This window comes from Dromiciops gliroides, chromosome 6 (assembly GCF_019393635.1).
Source record: "Dromiciops gliroides isolate mDroGli1 chromosome 6, mDroGli1.pri, whole genome shotgun sequence".
Classification (NCBI taxonomy): Eukaryota; Metazoa; Chordata; class Mammalia; order Microbiotheria; family Microbiotheriidae; genus Dromiciops; species Dromiciops gliroides.
Window position 1 is genome coordinate 209,208,781 of NC_057866.1, and position 19,814 is coordinate 209,228,594.

The 19,814-nt window shown below is 41.9% G+C and overlaps 2 protein-coding genes across 3 annotated transcripts in view; both read right to left on the minus strand.

Annotated features, from left to right (window-relative positions):
* CENPU (centromere protein U) overlaps positions 1-19,814 on the minus strand; it is a 51,794-nt gene that overhangs the window by 21,299 nt on the left and 10,681 nt on the right. The window contains exons 2-4 of one of the 2 annotated variants that reach the window (XM_043971369.1): positions 6,938-7,058; positions 4,371-4,413; positions 539-653 (exon numbers count right to left, since the gene is read on the minus strand). In XM_043971369.1, the coding sequence (XP_043827304.1) occupies positions 539-653; positions 4,371-4,413; positions 6,938-6,964 (185 nt within the window). In that variant the 5' untranslated portion in view covers positions 6,965-7,058. The remainder of the gene's footprint in view (positions 1-538; positions 654-4,370; positions 4,414-6,937; positions 7,059-19,814) is intronic. The other variant, XM_043971368.1, reaches the window with a different exon arrangement.
* On the minus strand, positions 6,827-11,280 carry LOC122731339 (charged multivesicular body protein 1b-2-like). The gene has a single exon (XM_043971373.1). The coding sequence runs from the start codon at positions 11,062-11,064 to the stop codon at positions 10,468-10,470; it is 597 nt and encodes a 198-aa protein (XP_043827308.1). The 5' UTR covers positions 11,065-11,280; the 3' UTR covers positions 6,827-10,467.

Genomic DNA, 19,814 nt, shown 5'->3' on the forward strand with positions numbered 1-19,814 from the left:
CAGGGTTTTCTGATTCTAAGGCTGCCTTGCAATCTACTAAGCCACTGTGACATAATAGCATCAATAAAAGGCCAAAAGGAAATCCAGCGTCATTTCAAATTAAGACACAGAGATGAAACCTCAGATTTATATTCAAAACTGAATTGCTCTACCTCCATATTTATGGAATTCTCTGCTTAGACTAGCAATAAACTAACATCAAAAAATAAAGTTTTTAATCGCAATTTTTATGATGGGAGGGAAAAAAAGCAGATGCTGAGTTATGTTAAAGGAGTCTGACTTTGACAAATTGCTAACTTTAATGAGTAAGTTCCTACTGCGGTTTGTCTTAGACCTATGATGTCATTGGTTTAGGGAAGTCTCAAGGAACTCTGGATACCGAGAGGCTAAGTAAGTGACCGGTCCATTGTGAGGCAGCCAGTATGCAGAGGAGAGGGGACTGCAAGCAAGGCCCGTTGTCCTATGCTGCCCTCTATCGGTTCTGAAAGCAATGACTGCAATGAGCTCTTCAACAATCCCATTAGACACACAGACATACCTTGTTCTGGCCTTTTTTCCAGGTGGAGGGGAAACATCTGAAGGAACAGGCGACTCCCTAGGTCTGCAGATCTCCTCTGTTTCCGAGTACAAGGCAGTACTATGCAAAGGCACAACTATAGAAAACATGAGAAGGACAATACTCAAATGGCGTTTGAGCTGTAACTTATACTTGCTCCCCAAAACCACCGTGTCAAAACAAGAGTCTCAGCTTTTTCTTATTCTTAGAAGCATAATTTTTAATTAGGAAAAACAAAACAGAAACAACCAACATGGTGTACCCCATTTCCCTAAGAGTCTCACTTCTGAGGGAAGCTTCCAGCCATTTTTTTTTTTTAATGGCAAACAAAACAGCCAAATGATTTTGTCCACATGTGGACTCTGAGGTGAATCCTTTCAAAGTTAATGGCAACTCCTGGAAAATGAACAGATGTTTAATAAAAGAATACCAACTATGCAATTTTCATGGTGCTAGAATTCATTTTTCCCCTCAACCAGGCAAGTTCCCACATCCTCTGTTGCTGTCAAGAGATAAGAAAAAAGAGACCCACAGACATCAAGTGAAGAGAATTAAATTAGATAGATTGGCTTATAGGAGCTCTTTTTATAGTGGCAAATGACTAAAAATGGGGGGAGGAGTGTCCATTAGTGGGGGAATAGCAGATGGAATTATAATACCTAATTATTATAAATAATATTATAAATGACCAAAAGGACATCTTCAGAGAAACCTGAGAAGCCTTATTTGAATTGATGCAGACCAAAGTGAGCAGACCCAGGAGAACAATTTCTAAAGTAACAAGACTGTAAAGACAAACAACTTTGAAAGACTTAACTCTGGTCAATGCAATAACCAATCAAGAATCTAGAGGACCAATGATGAACTGTGCTACTCACCTCCTGACAGGGAAAATGCAAAATATGTTTAATTTTGAACAGTACTGTTTCATCAAGGAAACACCCGTGTTTCTTAAAGAAACAAAGGGGGAGACTGTAATGATTGGAATGACGCCATCTGCTGGAGACTTACTGTAGCAGAGCGCCCCCATGAGGAGAAGGCGTTTGAGGGCAAGACACCCAGCTCTTTGGTGTCACAAAGTGACGTTTGCTTGTGGAAGAGGGGGCAAGGCTTGTGCTCTTTCCTCAGGACTCGGGTGGAGAAGGGAGCTAGAAATGCACTCTCCCTTTAATAGATAGATGAATCTAGGCTTCTCTCTCTCTCTCTCTTTTTACCAAATTCTTATTCTCCTTAATAAATGCTTAAAAGTCTAACTCTTGATAAAGCTTATAATTTATTGGCAACCACTCATTAGATTTTAGATAGTATAGCTAGAATTTTAGCCCCTTACAGAACCAACGTGGGAATGTTGTACTTGACTATACATATTTATTGTAAGGGTTTTATATGGGCTTTTTTTTTTTTTAATCCATGGGGGTGGGATATGAGAGGGAGAGAAAAGGTTTTTAATTGGAAAAGAATTTTAATGTTTAATTTTAATTTAATTTTAATGTTTAAGTGTTTAATTACATGAATTGACAGTAGTAGGAAACAAATCTTAACCAAAATAAGGTATTTATAGTTTTTTGCACCCCTTAGGTGCTGTATAATCATTAGCTCTTGTTACTGTTGTCCTATGGTACCCTATGGTAGGTCTCCTGCACTGGGACTATGTCGGTATGGTTAAAACTGTGCTGGGCAAGGACAACTAGAGAGCTTCTAGGAGATTCATAGGATCACCTGGCAGGGAACATAGAGGCCATCCAGTCTAGTCCTCTGAATTTAGAGGCAAGGGAACCGAGCTGCAGAGGGGGTGAGGTGACATGTCCACAGTCTTCTTGTGACTGAGCAAGGATTCAAAGGGATGTCCTGACCCGGTCCTCTCTGCACTTTTCCATGTATCACCTACTTTCTCTTGAGGAGGCTCTTGGGAAACACTAAAGAAACTGAACCGAGGAGGAGAAGCCTGGAAGATGAATTCACAAAACCAAACCAGAGCCACTGAGCTTGTCTGATGTGTCCCCATTGTAGGGAAGCGCCCCCTGCTGACATACGTCCAACAGCCTGCTCACTCAGCCTTGTTCTATATGCTTCACATTACCATCCATCCTCCTGGGCACCCTCACCCCTTAAGAGGGAAGGGTGGGGCTTCCAGGGGTGCTGCTGACAGGACACCATGGGCATGGAGAAGTTGACGGGGCTTTCCTTTGACATCTTCAAGTCTATATCCTTACCAATGGACTGGATAGTCAAACACTCACATGTACTGGGCTTCCTGACCGTCCCTGAGCACAGAGTAACAGGGAGGCTTGTGGGGATGAGAAAATAAGAGACCCCCTCACTCAAGCGCCTAACTGCCTGACCTTTTAAGACTGGCCCAGAGTCAGCCAAGTGGGACCTGGGACTGTGAATAGGGATTAAAACCACATCCACCTGAAGGTTTTTTCCCCTAGGAGGGCTCCGTACTCGGATATCAGCATGCACTGCTCTGGACCACCCTCAAATCCAGTGAACCAATAGACCTGAGTGATGCTAGTCAATTAGCTTTGAGTAATGTGTATGGGCAGGCTCTCCTCCTGCCACAGAAAGTTTACACAGTGACTCTCTGGGCCCTGGAACTTGGTGAGAGCAGACGTGCCCCCTTTTCTCTCTTCCCCTAGACCTTAGCTAGGCTTTCTTATCTTTCAGAGCCATGTGCGCTCTCTTTACTAATATTTAATATGTTTTAATAAATGTTTAATGCCCCCAAACTGGTGCAGTAGTCTCTAATTTCTTTTTTTGTTTTGGTGTGAGGCAATTGGGGTTAAGTGACTTGCCCAGGGTCACACAACTAGAAAGTGTTATGTGTCTGAGGCCAGATTTGAACTCAGGTCCTCCTGAATCCAGGGCCGGTGCCTTATCCACTGCACCACCTAGGTGCCCCAGTAGTCTCTAATTTCTAAGTAACAAATATATAATTTGCTAATTTTCCCTTGGCTTGGGACAATTATAGGGACACCCCAATAAGTTTTTATTCGCCACATGGGTAAAGCTATGGATCAAGGTGTACTTTGCACAGAAATGAAGAAAGAAAAAACACGATGAATTTGTAGAGGCAGGGAAAAGAGTTTACTGAATTACCTTCCTGATGGGCAATCAATTAACTAGTATTTATTAAGTACCTACTATGTGTCAGACATTGTGCTAGGCTTGAGGATTCAAGTACAACTACCTCTGGGGCTATCTTCAGGTTAGACTGGACATAGGAAGTTGCCTTTCTAAAACATCAGTCATGGTGAAAGGGGCCAGGAAAGACCAGGGCTGAAATACGTAAGTGAATGGGCAGAAATTACCTTAGCAAAATTCAACACTAGGAAAGACCATATTCAAATTCCATGGGTGGGATGAAACATCCCCACTGAAGTATTGCATTGCAGAGTGACTGGTAGTGTTAGATTAGGGGTGACTTGCAATGTGGCAAATGGGACAGTCCAGAAAAGTACACCCTGTAGATCAGGGTTCTTGGTCCAAGATGACATGGGAACTCCATGGAAATGAATAGTCTTTACTGGAACCCCTGGAGTCACTTCCGTGGCAGCAGGAGCTCTGGCATATAAGTAAAGGCCAAGTTATTAACAACATACCAAGGAAATCATTGGTCCAGTCTGTGACGAATAAAACCTTGGAGAGACAGTTTCCAGGTAACTAGTAATCAATTTATTAATTAGGCTAGCTAAAAATCAGTAAATTGTCGGTCAGTGGTTTCTCTTGGGGATCAAAGACCCCAAGGGAGACTCCAAACGCCTTAAATCAGATGTATAACTTTTGACAGAGAACTCCGACAAGTGAAACTCACCTGATTGGCCATTTAATGAGAAGGGAAAAGTCCTCAGCTCCACCTGCAGAGAATGTGATGATCTTGAGGCTGAGCAGCCTTAAGGCATCTGCACAGATTTCTCTGGCTGTTTTTTTCCTTCATTAGCTGGGTTGCTCTCAACAGTAATGGAGGAGATCAAGGGCAGGGATTCCTCCCTCCGTGGTAAAGGCTCACCCACACTGAATTGTGTTTTCACTCAGAAGAGAAATTATGTTTCCCATCCCACCCGATCTAGCATGTACCCTGAGGGCTAGAAGATTACCTACTATTGATATAGGAGGCAAAAAAGGGGTTAACAGAAAAACCTAAGACCCAAGCTCTAATTCAGATATGGGCTCTAAGAGGGACTGAGACCCCAGTTAATGGATAATTTAAGACTTGAGTTTTCGTTAATATAAGTCAAGGCCTAGGTTTTCCTGTACCCACATTAATCAGTACCTATAACAAGAACATAAAGAGGCAGGTCAGAGAGACTGTAACAGTAATAATGATACAGGGGCAGCTAGGTGGCAAAGTGGATAGAGCACCAGCCCTGGATTCAGGAGGACCCAAGTTCAAATCCGGCCTCAGACCCATGACACTTATTAGCTGTGTGACCCTGGGCAAGTCACTTAACCCCAACTGCCTCACTTGAAAAAAAACACCAATGATACACTGACAGAAAATCAAACTAGAAATAAATGAAAAATTAAGATATTTTGAAACTAGCCATGGGAATGAGGAAGAGACATGCACAGAAAAGGCCAACTTTGTCCCCAGATTCATGTGTAAACCCCCAAAACACACCTCCACAGAAAAAGGTACCCATCTCAGCGGTTGGCTTAGGATCCCAGGAACTCTAAATTAGGATAGGCCCTCTCCTGTATAAGGTGGAGGTTATTATAATGAGACTGATAGTCAGTTTATCCATACCATAATATAACTATCATTTCTTTCCCTATTCGAGAGATACCTTTCCACTTTTCTGGTTCTCTCCCTGTGTTCACTCACAGTATTGCAATAAAACTTGGGAAACTGAGTCACTGAGTCTTGTCATTCTTTTGGGACGACTCATGATTAATTTGACCCTAAATTCCATCCCACATCACTATCACACTCTTCTAAAATGGCCTGACCTTTTTAGGAGTTGGGTTCTTAACAGAAATAGGAAGAAAAAGATGGAACACAAATTAATAATTAGTTATTAATATCATAATATAATATTAATTTCTCTCAAATCCTTAGCCTTTGTCTTATCAAAATCCATTTCCAGAGGTTCAATGCACCAGCAGCGTAATCAGGATACTGCCATATTCTGGGGATCTTTTTGGCCCACAGAACATGTATGGCAGAGTGAGTAACACTAATTGCCCTATGGAAAGGGCAAAATGTGAATGACCAATGAAAGCCAAGAAGCAGTTGGGGTGGGCCTTCTGGTCTCCCTAGCCTGAAATGCTTCTCTAGCTAACTTCCTATTCCTTTCAGCTCCATTGTATTTGGCATTCCCCCCAAAATTCTGGCTCCTGACCCAACCTAATCTTTTGTTTTACTGCCAATGTTCTGCCCTTCTTCACCCAGGAAAAGGCTCTCCTCAGATATGGAAACACCAACATGGTTCACCATACCTACACCCAACTGGTCCAGATGATAGAAAAGATGGAGAACAGATACTGGATTCTTATCATAAAGGTTATAAAGGCTCAGTATTTGTAGCAAAACTGCAACTTGCCTTTTTTTTTCTTTTAAAGCAACCTCCAAACTCTCTGGAAAGAGAACTGGGTGATAGCCAAATAAGCTTCTTTTCTAAAGTATTTGCAAATTCGCCCAGGGCCCAGCTCTCTAGCCATTAGAGGAAACAGATCTGGCTCACAAATGGAGTTCCTGGACTAGATTAATCACTGAATTGTGGGTACAGTAAAGAAGTCATGGTATGTGTTGGGGAGGACTGGATTGGTGGTCATTAGGTGGGTGTGGTTGGAGACTAGCCAGGGAGTAGAATGAGAAAGGCAATGCAAGAAGACAAGAAAACCAAGATGCAATATTCAGGGGATCCCAAGAATCCCTGGGAACAAGGGGAATAGAGCTGAACTGCAAGTGGAATTCCTTGATTTTGAGATCCTTGAGGGCAGTGACCATTTTCTGCCTTTCTTTTCATCCCCAGTAGAGTAAGCCCTTAAAACAATACTTGCTAACTGAAAAAAAGCTAATACTGCTGGGGGGGGGAGGGAGCAGTACTGGTAAATTCTGCTTTTTTGTGCCAATTAACCCATTGTTCCCTTTTAATGTGACTACAAAACAGTGCACACTGCTGCAAAAATAAATTTTAAAATTGTTTTGTAAGTAACAAGTAATCTACAATTGCAAAATATTCTTGTTGAAGCCAGAAACCCAGCTTCAAATTACTCAAAAACGATGAAAATTAATTCAAATGAATACACACTTCTCACAGCACAATCTTTAGATACAGGTCAATGAATGTTTATATTTAAAGATGTTTCTATATTAGGCTAAGTATCTAGCAGCACACCAGGTTTTAAATCAACTTTTAAAAAAATGTGCATACTAACCAAAGGAATCACCCAACTCTTCATCATCTTGCTCAGTTTCTTTCACTTTCCCAATAATTGAGATATCCAAGTCTTCAGGAAAAGGTAATTTACCAGAAAGATGTGACGGTTTTTTGTTTAGCTAAAAGTGAAAAAAGCCAAATAATTGAATTGCTTTGCCACTAAAGGTTAAATTGCATTTATTTAATAAGGATACTCTTGCTGTTCGCTGTTATGGATGCTTTGTAGAGGAATCAAAGAAAAATGAACTCTTTAGTGGTACCCTTCCATTTCTACTTATTACACCCACTTATATGGACATGGCTCACATAGGGATCCACCTGAACACTGTCTTTTCAATAATGTTATTAATATATTATAAATACATTCCCACCTAATAATGTAATTGCTATGAGTTTTTTTGACCAACTACTCATTTATGGTATTGTTTCTACTGAAACAAACTCCTGAGAAAATTGTTGTCTAAAGTTGTTTTTTCAGAAAGTTAATTTACAACATTTGGTGGAGGTACATACCTTTTTGGATCCCCAGCACTCAACACAGTGCTTGGCACATAGAAAGCATTTAATAAATGTTTACTGATTTTTCATATCAGCACATACATGGCAAAGGTAATAAGAATGTAAAACATAAAAACACGAGACTTCAAAGATAGTTCAGTTGCCCAGTAGTCACTTCCGAGAAGAATGGTTATATATTTTCATCTTCTCAGGATTATTAGACTCACTTCGGCTGCACATAGACTAAAATTGGAACAACAGAGACTAACATGGCCCCTGAGGAACGGTAATGTGCAAATTCGTGAAGTGTTCCATGTTTTTAAGACTTAAGATCAACACAACAAACCAACTGTGATTCCAGAGGACCAATGATGAAGAATGCTCCCTATATTTCCTGACACAATGGTAAATATGTAGGATGAGACACACGTTTTTTGGACATCATCAACATGGGAATTTTTTTTGCATGCCTATGCATACTTGATACAAGGGTTTTCTTTTTTTCTCTTCAGTGAGGGGGAGGTAGATGAGAGAAAATGTTAATTGAAGAAAAATTTAATTAAAAAAGGATAAAGCACAAAGCTTTCAGTAATCCCCAATATGATTATCAAGCTTCCCCCCAGAAACATTTCCCCCTCCCCAAATAATTTAATTAAGCAATACTTCTAAAAGATAACTGCCATTTTTCTCTCCCTTTCTTTCATTTAAAATCCCTTTCCCTGTTTGACCCGAGTTTTCCCAAGTTTTTTCAAAAGTCAGTTATCAATCCTAGTTATAACCAAACTCACTTACACAATTTAACAGTTGGAAGGGGCTTACAAGGCTAATATAATACAACCTATGCCTGAACAAGAATCCCTTCCAACATACCCAACAAGTCTGGTCTCTGCTTGAAGACCTCAGGAGATGGAGGACCCCCTAACTCCTGAAGTAGCACATTCCATTTTTGGATATTATCAAGCCTAAATCTCCAACTTCTCCCCTTACCCCTAATTCTGTCTTTTGTGCAGGATAGAAGGCAATACTCCAGGTGTGACCAAGCCAAAGCACTCTGACCAGGGAAGAACGCAAGCCTTTCCCTTCTAAGGAAACTGTCTATGGACTTTTCCCTCCTTCCTGCCTCTCCAAAAATATATATATATACTATGGTATGAATTTTCTTCCTTCCATCTTACGAAGCCTCTTCTAACCAAGCTCTGCAATGATTTACATTTTTGATTATGATTACTTGCTGTGGAAAATAAGGAAACTATACTCTCTCAGCATTTTGTTAGTAATCTATGTATCCCTGAACTGTATGAATTAGAAATAGACCATTTTTGTAGGAAGAAAAGACTTCCACATGGAAACAGAAACATGCAAAGACCCTGTACCAAGACACTATCAATCACAAATGAACAAAACTAATTTCTATCTGCATTTAGCTGTATTCAAACATAATCTTGATCCACATTTCACATCAATAACAACTGTTAGGAAGCTAATAACAACGATTGCTAGAAATGGTGAACACCTGGCTAAGAATTAGGTTAAAATTAACTCCATAATTGCACTTTGGATGCCCTCATGACTCAACAGGAAGATTTCCTACAGCAATTTACTCTGCAATGGAACTTCCTTATTTGAAAAAACACTGGAATTTTTTTAAGGAGACATTTTCCAGCAAGGAGGAAAATTCTTCTTCTTTAACCTAGATCCTTACACTTGCCTTGATATTTCAATAAGTCACTGCCTACTACATATTAACTTAGAAAGTCACAGCTATATTTTCACGTGCATATTTATGTTAAGATAAACTGGCCAAAGTAAAGTACAACCTGGGCACCAAATTGCTTTCCTTTCCTGCTTTCCAATCTCATATGACTCTCACTCAACCCAATTTTCAAAAACCAAAACTAATACACTTCCAATTTTCATCTGACTAGAAGTTATTTAAAATGTCTATGGCTCCATTTAAAAAACCTAGGTGTTTTTTATTTTTTCATTTTGCCAATTATTAAGGAGTGGCCGCTTTAAGACAAAAGGGATAAGCTTATTTAACAAGGTATTTAAAGTACAGTTTTAACTTTGGAACTTGTATCATTCCATTATCTTAACATTTCCCTCTTATACACACACAAGCCAGGACTTTCCCCAGTCAAGTGATCTGAGAATATTAACAGAAGTACACATAAATGCGCATATTTTAAAAATACAGCCTCAAAAAAATTAGCCAGCTATGGAATAATCATAAATGTTAACGCTTCAACATATCTGAGACAATGAAGGTTTAAATATAGCCGTGAGTGCTTGCTTCGGCAGCACATATTAAATATAGCTGTAAGTTTATGAATAAAAACACAAGAAAACTTAAATCTCTCCCATAAACGAAGTGACATGGCACTTTTTTAGGTAAAGACGAATAATTTACAGCACCAAAACAGTAGTCAACTTATTATGCAAAAATGCTTTTGCTAATTAAAACTAAATCTAATTAAAAGAGAATAAAAGCCAAAAGTAGCTTTTATTTAATATTCACACAGAAACATCCTATGCTGATTTTTTTTTTTTTTTTGCTAAGAAAAATGCCTCACATTCCAACTGCTCCCATTATCAGTCAATCCCTATTTAGGGGGAGGATGGTGGACAAAAGGGATGGGAGTGGGATTTAAACTCAGTTCTCCGCAGATTAAGACCTAGGCGGTATTTTAAAACGGTCGGAACATTTTCAAATATGCAGAGCCGGTCATTCTGGCCCAATTTTCCAATACAATTTAAACCCTAGTCCTGTTAAAAAGCCGCCTGGCAAAGTATGTGCCCCCAATCTTCATCCCCGTCTGCAGAAATCAAACTGCATCACAGTCTCTAAAATCCCAAAGAATGAAATATTCTTCCTGCACTTTTAAATCGGATCTCATCACACAAACAGCACTTGAGCTCTGGCACTCGACAATGTTTCCAGGGTGGTGGGAGCAGGATACGTGTATGTGTGTCAACAACAGGGAGGGCTTCAGAAGCCACCGGGGTCCGCGGCGGGTCTCAGCGGCCCCGTCACACTTGGTCGCGCAGACGGGCCAGTCTCTGGGACAGCTCGTCCTGCTCGGCCGAGGCCACCGAGGCCACGGAGCCCGTCTGGCCCTGGGGCAATTCCATGTTGAGATCCAGGCCGGCCTCGTCGGCCATCTCCTGGAGCAGCAGGTCCACCTGGCCCTGCGGGGTGGTCAGGGTGGTGGTGTTGCTCATGGTGTCTTCCATCTGCTGCGTCTGAACGTCCAGCGTCTCGAACTGGTGCTCGAATTTGTCCATGAGCGCCGAGATCTTCTCTAGGTTCATGCTCCTCAGCGCCGCGTCCATGGACTTGACGACGCCGGCCAGGGACTTGGTGACTTTGCCCATGGTCACGGCCGTCTGCACCCGGGCCGCCACGGCGTCCACGCGCGCGCTCAGCCGCAGGAAATTGACGCCCTGGTTCTTCTGGCGGATGGCGTTCTCGGCGTGGATGCGCGCCACCTCCGTGTTGCCCTTCTGGATGGCCTTCTTGATCTTGGCCTTCTCGGCCTTCTCCTCCTTCTCGCACTTCTTGGCGCTCCTGCTGAGCTCCTTGGCGGCAAATTTGAGGTTGAAGAGGTGCTTCTCCATGGCCGACATGGTCCCGAGGCTTCGGGGAGGCCGCGTCGGGCCCGGGAGGGAGGGAGCGAGGCAGCCGGGGAAAGACAAAGGCTGCGGCGCCCAGCGGCGGCGGAACAGCCGGCTGGTCTGGCAAGCTCCCCTTCCCCTATCCCGAGCCTGGCCCGCAGCACTGCCCACACAGCCCGGCTCGTTTGTTTTAAATCCCACTTCCTGTTTCGACGTGCTTTACGTGCCTGCGTGTCGATTACGTAGCAGGTGCCGGCCCAGGAAGGGAGGCGGGGACAACATCACGGGGCCCAGACTCAAGACACAAAGAAAGGGCTGGGAAGGCGAAGTCAATCAGGGGGCGGGACCAGCAGCAGGACAGGGCAGCATCTCACTACCTTCAAACAACATGGGGGGAATGAGACGTCAGCAGCCGCCACGGGGCTGTCAGTCAGGGGGTGGGGCCCGGACAAGAAAGGGGCGAGGGCAGCACCTCACTAGCTTCAGACACCATCAGTGGGATAGGGTGTCAGCAGCTGCCACGGGGCTGTCAGTCAGGGGGCGGTAGCAGCAGGGGGCGGGGGCAGCATCTCACTAGCTTCAAACAACATGGGGGGGAGTAAGACGTCGGCAGCCTCCACGGCGCTGTTAGTCAGGGGGCGGGGCCAGGAGGAGGAAGGGGCGGGGGCATCTCACTAGCTACAAACAATACGGCAGGAATAAGACGTCAGCAGCAGCCACAGGGTGGTCGGTCAGGGGCGGGGGCAGCATCTCACTAGCTACAAACAACACAGGGAATAAGACATCGTTAGCCGCCACGGGCTGTCAATCAGGGGACGGGGCCAGAACGAGAAAGGGGCGGGGGCAGCATCCCACTAGCTTCAGACACCAGAGGGGAAAAGGGCATCCGCAGCAACCTTTCAGTAGCAGGCATGGGCGGGGCAAACATCAGCACCAGCCACCCACGCAAAGGGGTAGGAAGTCAGCTGAATCCAGGCGGGGCCAACGCAGACCAGTTTCTGGCCCATCACAGGGGCATCTACAGAGGCTACATTAGATCATCATCCTAGGGGCGGGGCAATTGGGGGGGAGGGGGAAGAGTGGATGGGAGGGGAGAAGGGTGGGGGAACATCTCTAAGAGCCCCATTGAGGAGGGGCGATGACATTTCCTAAAAGCCAAATAACTGGTGGATTTTAAATGATCATGCTGTTACCCTGTCCTGACGCCGTTCTCTGCACTTTGAGGAGCCTTATACTAGTGTTTTGCTTTTTTTAATTGCTGGAAGTCCATTTTCTCTTTTTCTAAAAAAAGTTTATTGATGCCTTTTATCCTTACAATGAGTTATTTCAATCCTCCCACACACACAAACCCTTCGACAAGGAAAAACAATGTCATCTGACTTTTCCCAAGATCCCTTTCCATTCAAAATAAATACAATATTTTGTCCTAGTAACTAGGGGCTCATTTTCTATTCTCTTACCCCCAACACAACCTCTTCCTTCAATTGCAGTGAGTGGTATAGATGTTTCCTAGGCTTGATTCCTAACAGCATGGGCTGGATATGAAATCAGACAGCTCTCTTCCAATCTTGGCTCTGACATCTACTAGTTGTGTGACTTTGGGCAAGTCACTTGACTTTCTCATCTGTAAAATGAGAGGGTTAGCCACCATTAACGCTAAGATCCAATTCTCTAAATTCATTACAACCATCTGATATGGTAAGTACTATGAATAGAATTGTCCTCAATTCCAATCTTACAGACAAGAAGCCTACGGCTCTGAAAGGGTTAGATGGAACTTGTCCAGATTCACACAGGGGAACACCTCAGGGAATCTGACCCAGGTCATAGAATCATCATAGGCCTGGGAAGGTCCTTAGAGACCACTTAGTCACTGGATCATAAGATTAAAGATGTAGAGGTGAAAGGGCCCTCAGAAGCCACGCCCCCCCCTGCTCCTTCCTTCAAAATACTATTTACACATTTCCTAGCTCCTCTTATACAGAGTCTGTCGATATCTCATTATTCCTGCATCCTGTCTTTCAGAAATACTGCTCCTTATATCTTAGGGTGTAAACTAGGATAATTTTTGTTGAATATCATGATTGCACCACTCCATCTTTAAGCCTTTCAATAATAACACACTGCTAAGACCACATCATGCCTCTCCTTAAAAAAAAAAATATCTTTAGTGGCTTACTATTCTAAATGTACTCTTGATCCTGTCATTCAAAGTCCTCCATAATCCAGCTCAAATCTATCTATTGTGAGAAAATAATGCGTTTTGGGAGGCCCAGAGGCCCCCACTTGAGGGGATTATATTAAGATTGGTTGGATTGACTTTGCTGATGGACTCACTTAGAGTTCACTTGATTGGAACCACACCTACCTGAAGGCCTGGCCCTCAGGGGGTGTGTTCTCTGAACCCTGACCCCAGCATGTTCTGCTCATGGACCACCCTCAGGACCAGGAGGCCCATGGATTTGAGTGATGCTGGCCAATTAGATTTGAGCAGCGTGGACCCAGGCCAGGCTGAACTTTACCTTCCTGAGCCAAGTGTTCTCTCTTTACTAATATTTGTTATGCTTTAATAAATGCTTAATGCCCCAAACTGGTGCTAACGCTCATAAGTAAAAAACATATTAGAAACCCCATCAAATAATTGTCCCTAAACTTGGGACAGAAATAAGGTGACCACATATAGTTTTACTCGTCACACTATTGTAGAGATTGGAAGGATGCCACCTGCTGGAGACTTACTGTAGAAAAGCCCTGCCATGAGGAGAAGGTCTCTGAGGGCAAGACCATGAGTCTTTTCTTTGGTGTCAGGAAGTAACGTTTGCTTGTGGGAGGAAGAAGGGGGAGCCTGGTGCTCTGACTCGCTCTCTTTCCTGTGGACTCTGGCGGAGAGCGGAGCTAGGAATGCTCTCTCCCTTTAATAGATAGAGAAGTCTAGGCCTTTCCCTTTCTCTTCACCAAATTCTTATTCTCCTTAATAAATGCTTAAAAGTCTAACTCTTGCTAAAGCTTATAATTTATTGGCGACCACTCATTAGATATTTTAGACAGACTAGCTAGAATTTTAGCCCCTAACACTATCCACCATGATCTCACACTATTTCTCAGCAGTCTGCAGTTCAGCCAGCCTGTACTACTCTCCACACCCCATTCTCAACCGCTCCTCTTCCACTCCTCTGATTATTTTGTCCTCTATGCCTCACTTTCCTTCTTTTGAAGTCTGTCCCTTAGAGGCCCAAGTAAATATGATCTCTTCCAAATGTGGACAAGGAGACTTTCTGGGCAGAGCCGAGATGGTAGAGGACAGGCAGTGACTCCTAGAGCTCTCCCCCAAATCCCTTCAAATAATGCCATAAAACAATTCCTGGAGGAGCAAAAGGATGAGATGAGATTATTTCCCAGCCAAAGACGGCTTAGAGGTTGGCAGAGGGAGCTGTTATGCCAGGGTGGGAGTGGAACGCAGCCCCAAGGTTGTACCAACACAGATCCAGCCCCAGGCAGGCCTCGCCAGAGATATTTATTCCCCCTGGAGCCTCTGAATCGGCTGCAGCGCTGGCAACTTCTGGAACTAAGCTCATGGTCTGGTGAGAGGGCTGAACGGTTGGTCAGGGGGAGACTACAGGGGTCTCTGCTGGAGCTGAGGCAGAATTTGGTAATTCTGCCCCAGCTGCCAGGATCCAGGAAGCAATCTTGAGTGGTGGCCCAGGTAGGGGAGGGGTACAGGCTCACCAGAGCTTTCAACCCAGTGAAACAAAATTTTGTTTCATAGTTGAAGAGCAAGTTGGCTTGGGGTTATTTACAGACCAGAGCACAGGCCAGGTGACTGAAGAACCTGCCACTCCTTACCACCTGGGATCCCCTGAAGCTTGGAACAGTGCAGCCTGGAAGCAGTGCCACACTTTAAGAAGGAATTAAAAGTCAAGTAATAGGTGGACAAGATGAGCAGACAGAAAGATATGGACCACAGAAAGTTTCTTTAGTGACAAGGAAGATCAACTTGCACCTCAGAAGAGGATAGCAACATCAGGGCTCCTAAACCCAAAGATTCCAAGAAAAATATGAATTGGTCTCAGGCCATGGTGGTGATCAAAAAGGACTTTGAAGATAAAGTAAGAGAGGTAGAGGAAAAAATGCCTGAGCTCTCCCAAATTTCCCTCAGAAACATTAAATTAAGCCTCTCAACAGATTCTATAGCTGCAAAACCTGCAACAGACCCCCCCCCCCAAAAAAAGAGTAAAACAATCTTCTGACTTATGATAAATTAAAAGATCTTCAGGAAAGGTCTCTGAGTAAAAGGGGAGCACAGCTCAGTGCAGAGGGTGTCTGGGCAAGCCAGCAAAAGGCTCTTATCACGGCACAGATCAGCAGCTGAGAAACTGAGGTCCTAGTTCAGCAAACTAGTGACACAGCAGGCCAGCTGTGAAGCCTCCAACTCCAACACATAAGTCAATCTGTCAGGTGGGGTACTGGCTACCCAACAGACCCAACTAGGCTGGGCCACTCCAGTGCAATGAGCAAGCTGCAAGCTGCTGATGCCTCAGAGTAGAAAGCTGGTGACCTGGCCCTTGACCCCCCAGCAAAAGAAGCTTGAGACAGTGCATACTACACATCAGGAGCAGAACTCAGCCTTAAAAGGCACAACAGAGGCTAAAATATGAATCAGAAACAAAAAAGAACCCTCACCATGGACAATTACTACGGTGAGAGGGAGGATAAAAACAAACTCAGAGGAAGACAACAATGATAGAACACCTACATGTGAAGCCTTAAAGGAGAAGAAGAATTGGTCTCCAGACCAAATAGCCCTCTTGGAAGCGCTTAAAAAGGATTTTACACTGTGTGACCCTGGGCAAGCCACTTAACCCCCATTGCCCGAAAAAAAAAAATCAATGTGGAACAAAATCAATGTGAAAAAAGGATTTTATAAACCAAATAAGAGAGGTAGAAGACAAATTGGGAAAAGAAATGAGAGTTATGCAAAATAAAGTCAATAGCTTGGAAAAAGAAAATAATGCTTTCAAAAATACAATTGGACAAATGGAAAAGGAGGTGCAAAAGCTGACTGGGGAAAATAATTCCTTAAGAATCAGAATTGGGCAGATGGAAGCAAATGACTCAACAGACCTGGAAAATAGATCCAGGAGGGACAACCTATGCATAATTGGACTACCTGAGGACCATGATCAAAAAATGAGCCTAGACAGCATACTTCACAACATTATCAAGGATAACTGCTCCAATGTCTTACAACCAGAGGAAAAAGTAGTCATTGAAAGAATTTACCCATCACTTCCTGAAAGAGACTCCTAAAGGAAAACTCCAAAGAATATTGTAGCTAAATTCTACAAGCAGCCAGAAAGAAACAATTTAAATATCAAGGAACAACTATCAGAATTACACAGGACCTGGCAGCTTCAACATTAAAGGATCAGAGGGCTTGGAATATGATATTCCAGAGGGCAAATGGATGTACTACCCAGAAAAATTAAGCATAATCTTTCAGGGGAAAAGATAGGCATTCAATGAAATAGGGGACTTTAAAACTTTCCTAATGAAAAGCCCAGAACTGAACATAAAATTCAAAATACAAGACCTAAGAGATGCATGAAAAGGTTAAAAAGGAGAAAAAACATGTTACTCAATAAATGTTAAAATGTTTGCATCCCTACATTGGGAGAGGAGCACACACAGACAGAAGCTGTGAGTATAAGTTGATTCTGATGTGATATTTAAAATACAACAACAACAAAAAAAAAAAACTTAAGGGGTAACAAAAAGGATTATACTGGGAGAAGAGGAAAGAGAAGGCAAAATGGGGTAAATCATCCCATGAAGAGACACAGAAGATCTATTACAATAGATGGAAAGAAGGGAGGGAGTGAGCATTGTTTTGACCTTACTCTCATCTGATTTGGCTCAAAGAGGGAATATACACATTCAGTTGGGTATAGAATTTTATCTTACCCTTTGGGGAAGTAAAAGGGGAAAGAGAAAGAAAAGGGTGGGGTGCTAATTGAATGGAGGGCAAAATTAGGGGAAAAGACAAAAAGGAGGTGAGCCTGATAGAAGGGAGGGTAGATTGAGGTGGTCTAAAACAAAAACTAGTGAGAAGAGACAGGAGGAAAGGAAAAAGGACAAACAAGGTGAAAAATAGGATGCAAGGAAATACACAGTTAGTAATCATAACTGTGAATGTGAATGGAATGAAGTCTCCTATAAAACAAGCAGACAACAGAGTGGATAAAAAACCAGAATCCTACAATATGTTGCTTACAAGAAACACATTTGAAGCAAAGAGATACAGAGTAAAGGTAAAAGACTGAAGCAGAATATATTACTCTTCACCTAGAGTAAAAATAGCAGGAACAGTAATCCTTATCTCAGGTAAAGCAAAATCAAAAATTGACCTAATTAAAAGAGATAATGGGGGGCGGCTAGGTGGCGCAGTGGATAAAGCACCGGCCCTGGATTCAGGAGTTCCTGAGTTCAAATCTGGCCTCAGACACTTGACACTTACCAGCTGCGTGACCCTGGGCAAGTCACTTAACCCCCATTGCCCCACAAAAAAAAAAAAAAAAAGATAATGAAGGAAACTACATCTTGCTAAAAGGTACCATAGACAATGAAGTAATATCAATACCAAACATGTATGCACCAAGTGGTACAGCATCCAAATTCTTAGAGAAGTTCAGTGAGTTGCAGGAAGAAATAGATAGCAAAACTATATTCCCTCCCCTCTCAGAACTACATAAATCTAACCATAAAATTAATATGAAAGAAGTTAAGGAGGTAAACAGAATTTTAGAAAAATTAAATATGATAGACCTCGAGAAAAATGAATGGGGATAGAAAAGAATATACATTTTTCTCAGCAGTACATGGCACATACACAAAAACTGACCATGTCTTAGGGCATAAAAACCTCATAGTCAAATGCAGAAAGGCAGAAATAGTAAATGCATCCTTTCCTGATCATGATGCAATAAGAATTATGTGCACTAATAGGCCATGGAAAGATAGGCCAAAAATTAATTAGAAACTAAATAACCTCATCCTAAAGAATGAGCAGGTCAAACAACAAATCATAGAAACAATCAATGACTTCATCCAAGAGAATGACAATAATAAGACAACATACCAAAACTCATGGGATGCAGCCAAAGCAGTTCTTAAGGGGAATTTTATATCCCTAAAAGCCTACATGAATAAAATAGAGAAAGAGGAGATCAATGAATTGGGCATACAACTAAAAAAGCTAAAAAAAGCACAAATTAAAAATCCCCAATTAAACACCAAATTGGAAATTCTGAAACTTAAAGGAAAGATTAATAAAGCAAAGTAAGAAAACTATAGAATTAATGAATAAAACTAAGAGCTGGTTCTATTTTATTTATTTATTTTATTTTTTTCCAGTTAAATGTAAAGGTAGTTTTCAACATTCACTTTTATAAGATTCAGAGTTCCACATTTTTCTCCCTCCCTCCCTCTCCTCCCCCATCTACAAGACAGCAACCAATTTGATATAGGTTATATATGTACAATCCACAAGTACTCTTTTTTTTTTTAGTCTGTAAGAGCTGATTCTGTGAGAAAAAAACAATAAAATAGATAAACCTTTGGTTAATTTGATTTAAAAAAGAAAGAAAACCAAATTACCAGCATCAAAAATTAAAAGGGTGAACTCACCACCAACAAAGAGGAAATTAAAGCAATAATTAGGAACTATTTTTCCCAACTATATGTCAATAAATTTGACAATCTAAATGAGATGGATGAATATCTACAAAAATATAAACTACCCAAATTAAGAGAAGAGGAAATAAAATCCTTAGATAAACACATTTTAGAAAAAGAAACTGAACATGCCATCAATGAACTCCATAAGAAAAAAATCTCCAGAAGTTGTCAGAAAATTGGAATACTAATACACTGTTGGTGAAGTTGTAAACTTATCCAACCATTCTGAAGAGTAATTTGGAACCATGCCCAAAAGGCTTTATAACTGTGCATATCCTTTTATCCAGCAATACCACGGCTAGGTCTATATCCCAAAGAGATCACAAAAAAGGGAAAAGGACCCACATGTACAAAAATATTTATAACTGCTCTTTTTGTTGTAGCAAAGAATTGGAAATTCAGGGGATGTCCATCAACTGGGGGATGGCTAAACAAGTTGTGGTATATGAATGTAATGGAATACTTTTGTGCTATAAGAAATGATAAGCAGATGGATTTCAGAAAAACCTTGGAAGACTTACATGAATTGATGCTGAGTGAAAAGAGCAGAACCAAGAGAACATTGTATCAACAACATTGTGGGATGATCAACTGTGATTAAACTTGATTCTTCTCAGCAATACAATACAATGCCAAAAGACTTATGTGGAAAATGCCCTCCACATCCAGAAAAAGAACTGTGGAATCTGATGCAGATTGAAGCAGACTATTTTCACTTTTGTTGTTGCTCTTTTTTATTCTTTCTTGTGTTTTTTTTTCCTTTTTGTTCGGATTCTTCTCTTACAACATGACTAATGTAGAAATATGTTTAACATGATTGTAATGTTTAACCTATATGAGATTGCTTGCTGGCCTCAAGAGTGGGGAGGGAAGGGAAGGTGGGAGAAAAATTTGGACCTCAAAAAAAAAAATCTTTACATGTAATTGGGAAAAATTTTTTTTAAAAAGGATAGAGATGATAACACACTGCATGTGACCAAAATAGCTTCAACAAGACTCAAACAAGCCACTGATTTCCAAAAATGGAA

Coding starts and splice junctions, on each gene's coding strand:
- LOC122731339 (XM_043971373.1), bottom strand. CDS start 11,064: ATGTCGGCCATGGAGAAGCACCTCTTCAACCTCAAATTTGCCGCCAAG.